The 13,409-nt window shown below is 37.0% G+C and overlaps 1 protein-coding gene across 4 annotated transcripts in view; it reads right to left on the bottom strand.

Annotated features, from left to right (window-relative positions):
- ATP7A (ATPase copper transporting alpha) overlaps positions 1-13,409 on the bottom strand; it is a 175,711-nt gene that overhangs the window by 41,989 nt on the left and 120,313 nt on the right. For all 4 annotated transcript variants that reach the window (XM_030934230.1, XM_030934229.1, XM_030934231.1 and 1 more), the window contains 3 exons: positions 12,116-12,322; positions 7,504-7,667; positions 1,507-1,668 (listed from right to left, as the gene is read on the bottom strand). In XM_030934230.1, the coding sequence (XP_030790090.1) occupies positions 1,507-1,668; positions 7,504-7,667; positions 12,116-12,322 (533 nt within the window). The remainder of the gene's footprint in view (positions 1-1,506; positions 1,669-7,503; positions 7,668-12,115; positions 12,323-13,409) is intronic.

Raw genomic sequence — 13,409 nt, 5'->3', positions numbered from 1 at the left:
GAGAGCACTCGTCTCTACTAAAAATACAAAAAATTAGCTGGGTGTAGGGGCAGGCGCCTGTAATCCCAGCTACTCAGGAAGCTGAGGCAGGAGAATTACTTGAACCCAGGAGGCGGAGGTTGCAGTGAGCTGAGATCGCGCTACTGCACTCCAGCCCGGGCAACAGAGTGAGACTCTGTCTCAGAAAAAAAAAAAAAAAAAAGCTATCACCATACTAAATAGATTATTCAAGGCCTTGCATATGCAGTATTTATTCTTGTTTTATCAGAAAAAGAACATGAACAAAAATCATTTTCCCCAATAAAACAAAGTATAAAAAGGAAACTACCCCTAAGCAAGACTTATCTGACCATAGATAGTAATACACATTATATTTCCAACTGCTAGGGGAAATGCTGCCATTTTACATTTGTTGGCAGTGCACAGTGAATAGAACAAGTGTGAGCTTTGGAGTCAGAGTAATTAGGCTCAAATCCCAGTTATGACAGTTACTAGCTATGTGACTCTGGTAAGTAACTTAACTTCTCTTAATCTGGGTTTCCTCACTTCCAAAATGAATATGACCACATTGCTGTGGCAATTAAAGGTTGAAGCTTTGCAGTCTTGGTAACCGGCACATAGTAGGTACTCAGTAACACTAGTTTCACAAAAATGGTAATGGTAATGTCATCTATACTAATAGGATCTTAATTGAACTATTAAGATGCTTTAAATCACTTGAACACCAATTCTATAGCATACTGAAACTTTTAAAATACATTCACATTATTACCACTTACGATTTATTGAAGAACACACAATGAATCTGTCACAAAGAAAGGGTTGTGTTGTTTGTTTTAGAGACAGGGTCTCTCTCATGGTAACCTTGAACTCCTGGGCTTAAGCAATCCTCCTACCTCTGCTTCTCGTGTGACTAACACTATGGGTGCGTGGCGCCACACCTGGCTAATTATTTTCATTTTTGTTGCAGAGACAGGGTCTCGCTATGTTGCCCAGGATGCTCTTGAACTCCTGGCCTCAAGTGATTCTGCCATCTAGGCCTCCCAAAATGCTGAGATTATAGGCATGAGCCACCATGTCCAGCTGGGTTTGGTCTTTTAAATTTCTTACTTTAACTTAAAAATAGGTCTTTTGTTTTGACCTAACAAACAAAAAGCCATCAAGCAGGATTCTTCACTTTCTTAGTAACTACTATGAATCTTATTTATAACAAATTATACTTTATTTTCATTTTCTAAATATTTTGAGTGTTTTGTGGTTCTAACTTGTTTGCTCCTGATGAATAGTGTAAATGTACCTTTGCCTAACTTTTCCTGAAAAAGACCAAAAAAAAAAAAATGCAGACACATTTACATTAAATTTCGAGACAGATCTTGTTTGAAGTATTCAAAGGAGTTAGTTAGATTTTTTTTTTTCATTGCCTCTATCTGATGCAAATCAGAAATGATTCACGGGAATGCTGATTAAATAGGTAAGAACACAGAAACATAAATTCTTGGCACTTACTTCAATTGTATGGATAATATCTCTGGGACCAATAATTTCTGGGTCATATTTAATATGTGCTTTGTTGGTTGCCAAGGCCACAGAGCAGTACAGGATCCCTCTGTGATTTGTGAGACTCGACTCTATTTTATGTACACAGGAGGCACACGTCATTCCTCTCACCTGTTAAAGACAAAGCATTTGTTCTTCAGGAATATACTTTATCCACCATTAAACATGAGTTATCTTTTTTTTTTTTTTCCTCAGACAGAGTCTCTTGCTCTGTCACCCAGGCTGGAATACAGCAGCGCAATCTCGGCTGACTGCAACCTCTGCCTCCCAGGTTCAAGTGATCTCCTGCCTCAGCCTCTTAAGTAGCTGGGGTTACAGGCACGTTCTACCATGCCTGGCTAATATTTTTGTCTTTTTTGTAGAGACGTGGATTCACCATGTTGGCCAGGCTGGTCTCGAACTCCTGACCTCAAGTGATCCACTGTGCCCAGCCCGAGTTACCACTTTTCACAAAAGGACTCATGGGATTGCCACACAAGATCTTAATTGCACTACTAGTATGCTTTAGATATGATCATTAGGGTATCATTTTTATACCACATCGAACAAATATATGGTCCCAGATAGAAGAGGATCTCATTAAAAGTCTCCCAATTCCTGTCACTACTACTCAGTGATAGAGGATTTGACATTTATTATTGTTTCTTGTATCCAAAGTCTTGCTTCCCTCTGGATTTTTTTTTCATCCTGCTAAAGTATATAACCACTAGTATAACTTTTAGTGAAGTTAATGGATGGCAAAAGTGTTTTGACTTTTTATGTCTAAAAAATGTATTTTTCCCTATATCTTGAGTGGGGTTATAGTTTAGCTGGGCATTAAATTCTAAGATGGATGGGCATGACTTCTAGAATGACTGTGTGAGGAGCTCAGCAAATCCTTTCCTCAAAAAGCAATGATAAAACTGACAAAAGTATCAAAAAACAACCATTGAAATACTCTGGAAATTGACCAAAGGGCATACCACAAATTAAGAAGGATTTATTCAAGTATATCTGCTGAAGGGATATCAGTGCAAATGGTGCAGTAAGACCTCTAAAATTCTCTCTGTAAAAGCCATGAGAAAAAGGGCAGAAATTGTAAGAACCATCTTTTTCCAGAAATCTGGAAATCAAACAAGTTTGCAGCAATCTAGAAAGCATTTATTCAAGAAAACAAGATGGAGTACAAAAAATAGAATGAATAAGACATAGTATTTCATAGCACAACAGGATGAATATAGTCAATAATAACTTAATCATACATTTAAAAATAACTAAAAGAGTATAAATGGATTCTCTGTAACACAAAGGATAAATGCTTGAGGGGATGGATACCCCACTTTTTATGTGTTTGTTACTCATTGCATGCGTGTATCAAAACATCTCATATACCTCATAAATATATGCACATACACCTACGCTGTACCCAGAAAACTTCTGTGCTCTAAACACCACCACCAAGGAAGTAAAGAGGCAATACCAGAATGGGAGAAAATATTTGAAAATCATATATCAGATAAGGGACTTGTATCTAGAATATATATTCTTACAACTCAGTAATAAAAAGACAATCCAATTAAAAATGGGCAAAAATGGTGGGGAGCGGTGGCTCATGCCAGTAATCCCAGCACTTTGGGAGGCTGAGGCGGGTGGATCATAAGGTCAGGAGATTGAGACCATCCTGGCAGCACGGTGAAACTCCCGTCTCTACTAAAAATACAAAAAAAATTAGCCGGGCGTGGTGGCAGGCGTCTGTAGTCCCAGCTACTTGGGAGGCTGAGGCAGGAGAATGGCGTGAACCTGGGAGGCGGAGCTTGCAGTGAGCCGAGATCGCGCCATTGCACTCCAGCCTGGGCGACAGAGAGAGACTCCGTCTCAAAAAAAAAAAGAAAAAAGGCAAAAATTCGAATTGTTTCTCCAAAGAACATTTATGAAAGGCCAATAAGCACAAGAAGAGATACTCAACATCATTAGTCATCAGGGAAATGCAAATCAAAACCAAAATGAGATACCAGTTCACTTCCACTGGGATGGCTATAATAAAAAGGTAATAGCAAGTGTTGACATGCATATAGAACAACTGGAATATCAATACAATGTTGGTGAGGATATGAAATGATACAGCTGCTTTAGAAAAAGTCTGGCAGTCCTTTAAAAGGCTAAATATAGAGTTACTAGATGACTTAGTAATTCCACTTCTAGGTATATCCCCAAGGGAATTAAAAACATAAGTTCACACAAAAATTTGTACATGAATGTTCATAGCAGCATTACTTACAATAGCAGCAATACTCATAAAGCGGAAACAACCCAATTGTCCATAAGCTGATGAATAAATCAACAAAATGTAGTATATTCATACACCAGAATATTATTTGGTAATACAAAGGAATGCAGTAATGATACATGCTAGAACACGGATCAACCATGAATACACTATGGTAAATAAAAGAAGTCGGTTACAAAGGACCACATATTATATTATTCCATTTATATGAAATGTCCAGAATAGGCAAATCTATACAAATACAAAGTAGATTAGTGGTTGCCTAGAGTAGAGAGAATAGAACCAGTACAGGTAAGAGATTAGGACTAAAGAATGACTACTAATGAGTTTTATTTTCATGGGGATGGAAATGTTTTGAAATCAGATAGTGGTGATAGTTGCACAAGTCTGTGAATATACTAAAATGCACTGGATTATACACTTTAAAAAGGTGAGTTTTATGGTATTTCAAAAAAGCTATTATTTTTCAATCCTTAAAAACATATAAAAGCCTACTCATTCTTTTTCATTCTTTTTAATAGCTACTCAGTATCCCATGATATGGATGTATCATAATGTATTTAGTCCCTAATGACTGAAATTTAGTTTTTCCCTATCTTTTGCTATTGTAAACAATACTATAATGAACATCTTTCCATACATATCATTTCATACATATGCAAACATGTCTGTTGGATAAATTTCTACAAGTGGAACTTGTGAGGCAAAGGCTATGTGCAATTTCACCTTTGACAGATACTGCCAAATTCCTCTGTTGGCAGCTTGTATCAGTGTACACTCCACCAGCAATACATGAGAGATCAAAAACACAGTGTTAAAATTGCTAACTGTACCAATCCAATAAGTGAAAATGGTACTTCAGTGCCATTTTAATTTGCTTTACTCATTACCAATGAAGTTGAACATCTTTTCATGTTTAAGAGGTATCATTTTTGCTTTTCTGTGAACTGTGAGTTCATATCCTTTATCATCAAAAAGAAATTTTGGGTTGATGACGTTTGTCTTATTGATGTATAAAAGTTCTTCATATATGAAGAAAATTAACCTTCATCTATGATATGAATACAATTATTTTAATTGCCTTTTGACTTTCCATTCAGTGTTTTCCTCCCAAGAAGAAATGTTTAGGTATCTGAATTCATCAATCTATTAATCTTCTCTTTTATCGGTTTTGTATCATATTTTAGAAAAACACTTCCTACTCCAATATTGTTTTTTTCTTTTTTTTTTTCTTTCTTTTTTTTTTTTTTTTGTGAGAAGGAGGTTCACTGTTGTTGCCCAGGTTGGAGTGCAATGGCATGATCTTGGCCCACTGCAACCTCCGCCTCCCAGGTTCAAGCAATTCTCCTGCCTCAGTTTCCTGAGTATCTGGGATTACAGGCGCATGCCACCATGCCTAGCTAATTTTTTGTATTTTTAGTAGAGACAGGATTTCACCATGTTGGCCAGGCTAGTCTTGAACTCCTGACCTCAGGTGATCCACCCACCTCGGCCTCCCAAAGTGCTGGGATTACAGGCATGAGCCACTGCGCCCGGCCTCCAATATTGTTTTATAAATGAATTAGATGTTATCATTGGGAAAAGCTAGATTAAGGCTACATGGAAATTTTCTGTACTATTTTTGTACTTCCTTGTGAGTCTAAAAGTATTTCAGTGATGAATTGATGGATTGATGTATGATAAAGCAAATACAGTAAAATATTAATTGTAGAATCTAGCTGGTGTATATAGGGTATCTACTGTACAATTCTTCTGACTTTTCTGTATGTCTGAAAGTTTCATAATATTGAAAAAAAATGCTCCAAATATTTCTTCTAGTAATTTCATGATTTCATTATTTACATTCAATTTTGGGAGGCGGGCAAGGTCTTGCTCCGTCCCCTAGGCTGGAGTGCAGTGGCATGAACACAGCTCACTGCAGCCTCAACCTCCCAGGCTCAAGCAATCCTCCCACCTCAGCTTCCCGAGTAGCTGGCACTACAGGTACATGACACCACACCTCGCTAAATTTTTACTTAATTTTTTATTCTTATTTTTTGAGATAGAATCTCACTGTGTCGCCCAGGCTGGAGTGCAGTGGCACAGTCTTGGCTCAGTGCAACTTCCACCTCCCAGGTTCAAACAATTCTCACGCCTCAGCCTCCCGAATAGCTGAGATTACAGGCGCGCGCCACCACACCCAGCTAATTTTTGTATTTTTAGTAGAGACGGGGTTTCACCATGTTGGTCAGGCTGGTCTTGAACTCCTGACCTCAGGTGATCTACCCATCTCGGCCTCCCAAAGTGCTGGGATTACAGGCGTGAGCCACCACGACTGGCCTAAAGTTTTACTTTTTGTAGAGGTGGGGTTTTACCTGTTGCCTAGGCTGGTCGTGAACTCCTGGGCTCAAGTGATCCTCCCACCTCGGCCTCCCAAAATGCTGAGATTACAGGCATGAGCCATCACACCCAGCCTACATCCAAATTTTTGCTTAAACTGGAACTTATTTTGGTACAAGGTTAATTTTTTTAATTATACAAATAAACTTAAATACATTCTAGCCATAAAATTTTCAGTGTTGAAACGATGCAAGTTTCTCTTTGCTCTTCTCCCTCAATCCCACTCTCTTCCTGAGATAAACACTGTTAATCATGTGTATACACTAGTCCTTTCTCTAGGTGTTTATATACATATATAAGCACATATACATGTAGTTTTGCATTTTTTATTAAATGGGATTATGCCACAAGTATTACACTGCAACTTGTTTTGTTTAAGTAAATAATATGTCCTAGAAATCTTTACTTGTCAGTTAATATTGATTTATTTTATTCTTTTAACATATGTATTGTATTCTACAATATGTCTATACATAATTTATTTAAACATTCCCTATTAAAGGACATTTAATATAGATTGGTTCTAAATTTTTGCTCTTAAAATTATATAATAAATATAATCTTATGAATGTTCATATTCCTTTTTTTAAAAAAACAAAGTCTCATTCTGTCACCCAAGCTGGAGTGCAGTGGTGTGATCTCAGCTCACTGCAACCTCCGCCACCTGGGTTTAAGTGATTCTCATGCCTCAGTCTCCAGAGTAGCTGGGACTACAGGAGCACACCATCACACCTGGCTAATTTTTGTATTTTTCATAGAGATGGGGTTTCACCATGTTGACTGGGCTGGTCTCGAACTCCTGACCTCAAGTAATCCACCCACCTCAGCCTCCCAAAGTGCTGGGATTACAGGTGTGAGCCACCCTGCCCAGCCATATATGATCATATTTCCACAGGAAAGAATACTAGCAGCTGATTTGCTGGGTTGGAGAAAGTGATCACTTTAAATCAATATGCTTTACACCGGGTTTTAAGACTTTATAAAATTTGAGTCTTTAATGCATCTGGAATTTATTCAATTACATGCTACTAGATAGGAATCATACTGTATTTTAAAAGTTAATTTTCATTTATTCATTCAAACCCAATTCTTTTTTGGTTAATAGAGATATGACAATTATCTTTTTACATTCCATGCTTGAAGAGTACCATTAAATCATACCTTATCCTTCCATTTTCCAGTTTCCTTAATTTTAATCATATCTTATTTTCCCCACTTTTAATTATCTTCACAACTCTTCTCTGAACCTTACCAAGATTTTTTCTGGAAATTTTATTAATCACACAAAAATTCTTACTTACAACAAGTTCCAAAACACCATCTCCTTCATCAGCATTTTCTATCACAGTGGCTCCAAATCCAAGCTCTCGGATGAACTCTGCTATCATTGGGGGTTGTATAACAGTAGGATTATATCTTACTTCTGCCTTGCCAGCCATCAGGGCCACAAGTATAGAATATATTCCTAAGAGCATTGATAAGAAAAACAATATAGGTAACATTCTTTTTAAAAAGAGTAATGTTATAATTACCTTTTAGTATTCTCAAATATGAAAGGATTTCTCTTAAGTATGAAAGGATTAAAGTGAATCTGGAGAAATTTATTATTTAACTTTTATACCAATCTTGACCCCAAGCAATTAGAACTATTCCAAAAGATAGCCTCATTTTTCTTAAACTTTTTATTATGGAAATTTTCAATTATGTGTGTGTGTGTGTGTGTGTGTGTGTGTGTGTGTGTGTGTGTGTGTGTGTATAAGAACATAATAAACTTGATGTACCTATCACCTTGCTTCATAATACTTGGCTAATCTTATTTCATACATTCCTACACCCACCACTCACTGCCCTCTACCCAGATTATGCTGAAGCAAGTCCCAGACATCACATCATTTCATGTGTAAATATTTAAATATGTACCTCTAAAAAATAGACTCTTTTTTAAAAACCAAAATACCATTTTCACACCTAAAATAATTCTTCAATATCATCAAATATCCAGGCAGTATTCACATTTTTACAATTGTCTTATAACTGTTTACTAGTTTAACAGCTTTTTGTTTGACTTGGATCCAAATAAGGCCTATGAATTGCAATTGCTTGAGACTGTATCTTGTACATATAAAGCATTTTTAGAAATTAATAAGACAGAGTACTAGAGAAAGGGACTCGGCTGGGCATGACCGCTCATGCCTGCAATCCCAGAACTTCGGGGGGCCGAGAAGGGCAGATCGCTTGAGTCCAGGAGTTCGACACCAGCCTGGGCAATATAGCAAAATCCTGTCTCTACAAAAAAATACAAAAATTAGCTGGGCATGGTGGTGCATGCCTGTGGTCTCAGCTACTCAGGAAGCTGAGGTGGGAAGATCACTTGAGCCTGGGAGGTCGAGGCTGCAGTAAGCAGTGTTCATACCACTGCAATGCACTATGTGTGATGAAGTAGGATCCTGTCTCAAAAAAAAAAAAAAAAAATAGAGAAAGGAGTTCATGCACTTATGGAATCATAATTGCAGCAAAGAATCCAAAAATATATCAACATACACATTATAATACTATCAAATAATAGTCATTTATTTAAATTATCAGGTTTTAGTGTCTGACACACAGTAATCTAAAAAGCTCTTATTCCTAGAAAAAAAGTCCCACGCAACTTGTTAACCAAAAAAAGGAGTTCATTTTATGGCAGTCATGCTGTTCACTAGTGCAAACCTTTTTTTAACAACCATTCCACTTTTCTAGGCCAGCTATTGCTGTCATTGCCAGGAAGAAAATTAATTCTACATAGCAAAAATAGAAGCTCTTTCTAGGAATCTGTGGCATTTGATGGCTACCTGCAGGGAATGGTGATCAACAGTCCATAGGTCAAGACTGAGGTTTGATAAAAAAGAAAAAATGATTAAATATTAATTTAATAGCTTTAAATAAGTAAACAGAATAGTGGGGGGTGTAAGGGGAAGTGGGGATGGTTAATGGGTACAAAGAAAAAGAATGAATAGGACCTAGTATTTGATAGCACAACAGTGTGACTATAGTCAATCATAATTTAATTGTACATTTAAAAGTAACAGAGTATAACTGAATTGTTTATAACACAAAGGATAAATGCTTGAAGGGATGGATACCCCATTTTCTATGATGTGATTATTATGCATTGCATGTCTGTATCAAAACATCTCATGTACCCTATAAATATACACACCTACTATATACTCACAAAAATTAAAAATTAAAAAAATAGATAAACGTATACACGGTAAAGAAAAGAAAACAAAATACCTAATATAATCTAATTTTTCTATATAAAGTGCTTACATTTTGGGCTTTGTTGGTATCAAACAATTCAGGTGATCAGTTCATGGGGAAGTGTCAGTAATATGGGAAAGGTATAGAGAAAGTAGGAAAAAATCTTTTTGCTTCAGCTGAATGTAATCTATGGGCAAACAGAAATAGAAGGGAAAATTTGATTTTTCAAATGCCGAAAACATAAGTTCAATACTTATGTAAAATGCAGATAGTTTAAAAAACTCTTCAAACGATCATAAGAACTCTTTCTATTCATTTTTTAAAATATAATGCAGTGCCAGGTACGGTGGCTCATGCCTGTAATCCTAGCACTTTGGGAGGCCCAGGTGGGTGGATCGAGGTCAGGAGTTCAAGACCAGCCTGGCCAACATGGTGAAACTCTGTCTCTACTAAAAATACAAAAATTAGCCAGGCATGGTGGCACACACCTGTAGTCCCAGCTACTAGGGAGGCTAAGGCAGGAAAATCGCTTGAACCCAGGAGGCAGAGGTTGCAGTGAGCTGAGATGGTCCCATTGCACTCCAGCCTGGGCAACAGAGTGAGACTTGTCTCAAAATATAAATTACATATATATTTCATATATTTATATATTATATTAATATACATTTATATATTATATATAACATATATTATAAATATATATATATGTATATTGCAGACTAAATTGAGAGAAGACCAATGCTACTTAGTCAAAAAAAGAAGTGAATGTAGTGACTCCACCTAGGCTAAAGTTATTTCTAACTGGGCTAAGAGGTTGTAAAAGGGAAAATATGGAAGTAATTAGAAGAATCAGCTTAACAGACTTTAAAAAAAAATTGTAACTGGCATAGGCATTGCTTGTCTCATGAAGAAGGTTATTTCTGAATTGCCCCAAAATAGTTGGTTCTTAAATTAAATAGAAACCTTGAATGCTTCTTTTTGCTTTCATTTGCTTGGCAACCTCCTTCCTTTTCTTTTTAAATTAATCTAAAAAAGAATAATAGAAGCTTTAGCCTTGAGTGCATTCCAGTTAGAAAGAATGGAGGCTAAACTGAAGCAGAAATCATAGAATGCAGACAAGGTAATATTGAACTGAAGATGGCTCTGTATACCATACATTTTGTTATAACAATATTCTGCCCTTAATATTAATATATGAGGTGAGGTTATTACTATATACATTTTGAGTAATGTTCTTAATGGTGGGGATAAGCTTATACTAGTCCATACTTCTTTATTTAGCTCTGTGATTAACCATATGTATCATTAAGACACCTAGGGCTAGGGCAGCCAAAGTACCAAATCTGTGACTTTGATCTCATGAAAACTCATCACATATCTTTTTTTCTTTTTTCTTTTTTTTTTTTTTTTTTTTTTGAGATGAAGTCTTGACCAGTCGCACAGGCTGGAGTGCAGTAGCTGGCACACTCTCAGCTCACTGCAACTTCTGCCTCTCAGGTTCAAGCGATTCTCCTGCCTCAGCCTCCCGAGTAGCTGGGACTCCAGGCATGCGGCACTACACCTGGTTAATTTTTGCATTTTTAGTAGAGATGGGGTTTCACCATGTTGGCCAGGCTGGTCTTGAATTCCTGACCTCAGGCGATCTGCCCACCTCGGCCTCCCAAAGTGCTGGGATTACAGGCGTGAGTCACTGTGCCTGGCCATCATCACGTGCCTGGCCATCATCACATATCTTTATGGTTAACAAATCTACTGTGCTATACTGGGAAGTCTATAAATATGAGTGCAAATTAATAAGCTAAAACATCTGAATGTGACTGAATTTAAAAAACTGTGGTATACATTTTCTAAGATTTGTAGCCTAAAATTAACACTTGTATACAATATTAAGTAACTTGTGAACATTTTTACCACAAGCAAAGAGAACAATGTAATTCTAAACAAACTTGTTTTTGGGCTGGTGCTTGGTCTGGGTATAGTAATAATGAAACTCTTAAATATTCTAATTGTCAGTTTTAGGCATAGCTTTAGAAGAAAATTTATGGGCCGGGTGTGGTGGCTCACGCCTGTAATCCCAGCACTTTGGGAGGCCGAGGTGGGTGGATCACCTGAGGTCAGGAGTTTGAGATCAGCCTGGTCGACATGGTGAAATCCCGTCTCTACTGAAAATACAAAAATTAGCCAGGCATGGTGGTACGTGCCTGCAGTCCCATCTACTCGGGAGGCTGAGGCAGAAGGATCACTTAAACCCAGGAGGCAGAGGTTGCAGTGAGTTGAGATCGCGCCACTCCACTCCAGCCTGGGCGACACAGCAAGACTCAGTCTCAAAAAAAAAAAAAAAAAAATTATGTTCCTTTAAATCCAACACAACCATAATCTATAAAATATAGTAATCTTGTGTATTTCTTTCTGCCATTTTTTTTACGAATTTCATAGATATACAAATGTGACCATGAGGTAAACAAGAGAGGAACTTTATCTAAGGGAACAAAACACTAACAAAAACTGGCTTCCAGGACATCAGGGTTGTCCCACACATTACTGAAAATGAAAATTTTTATGAGGCCTTATATCAAGAATCATAAACATAGTTACAAAACATGTAAGAGAACAAAAAAGATGGAGGTCCCAAACTAGCACATAAAATAACAAGCTTCAAGAGTGTCTCACCTTCTTCCCGTCTTAAATTCCGTTCAATGTTTGCTACACAGGAAGCACAAGTCATGCCAGTGACCTGTATGTAACACTTAGATGAAGTCTTTGCTTCCTCCTTGTCTTGAACTGGTGTCATCCCTTTAGTATAAAATTCATTAGTTGAAGTCAAAAGTGGCATTTCCGATGAAGGCTGAGCTATTACTACCAAGGGCTCATTCGTGTCTGTGGAAAGGGAAAGATTCTTTTCATTTGCAGTATTGATCATTCAACTGCATCATTGCCTCGCTCACAATCCATACCTCCAGGCACTGACAATCTATTCTTTTAAAACCAGCAAGTTCCTACTATCCATTAGCATTAAGTTATCTCTACACTTTTCTCTGCAGTGACTTCCTATGTCAATACTTCCCGTCCCAATTCCCAGGAAAATCTGAGCTACCTGAATAAACAAAACTTTTTTTCTTCTAGCCATTATCTCCACTCCCAATCACAGAGAGTAGTTTGTTAATGGATAGTTCTTATTTTTATAATGAAATTTTACCATCATGTTGATGACTGGCATACTGGCATCGAAGCAATTCACAATATATTAAGTGGAACAAAAAGCAATTTGCAAAAACAGCATTGCAGTGTGCTAATATGTTTTTTAAAATTTTTAGTGTATGCATAGATGAGAACATGCATAAGGAAGGCTGAGGGGTTACATACCAAACTATTAACAATGGCAGGAATAGAATGACAGACAGATGAATAAATTTCCTCTATCTATACTTCTATATTTTTTGAATTTTTAACATATAATATTTTAAAATTTTAAAATGTCTGTGGACAGTGGAAGAGGAGGCAAGGAATAAGTCAGCAAAAAGTCTATTTTGCACAATGGAGTATTTGGAGAATATTTATGGACTGTAGAAGTTCATATCATCCCAGAAGCTCCCCTGAAGTCTCCGAAATTCTGCTATTTTTAGTTTATCCACTGCAGTATTAATTACCTCCCAAGAAAGGAGAAATTATTCTAACACATCCCTGCACTTGAAAAAAAAAAAAAAAAAGCCAAAGATTTTCTCCTCCCCCATGGAGAAAAGGAAGAAAAGAGCAAATTTCCACTAGCCTATCTAATTTGTTCATTCTTGTCCTTAGACAAAACACCAGCTCATGTCTATTTAGCTAGGACACAAAGGAACCCCTGCACAGAAGACTTGGTTTGCAGGATGTTGAAGATGAGCATGTTTGGAAGAAACTTTAACAAAAGCCTGACCATTTCCCTACAGAATAATGTAGACTTCTCAAATAAGTATATTAATGCCTC

The sequence above is a fragment of the Rhinopithecus roxellana genome, chromosome 7 (assembly GCF_007565055.1).
Source record: "Rhinopithecus roxellana isolate Shanxi Qingling chromosome 7, ASM756505v1, whole genome shotgun sequence".
Classification (NCBI taxonomy): domain Eukaryota; kingdom Metazoa; phylum Chordata; class Mammalia; order Primates; family Cercopithecidae; genus Rhinopithecus; species Rhinopithecus roxellana.
The sequence above is the reverse complement of the archived record's forward strand: the minus strand, read 5'-3'. Positions and strand labels throughout refer to the sequence as shown.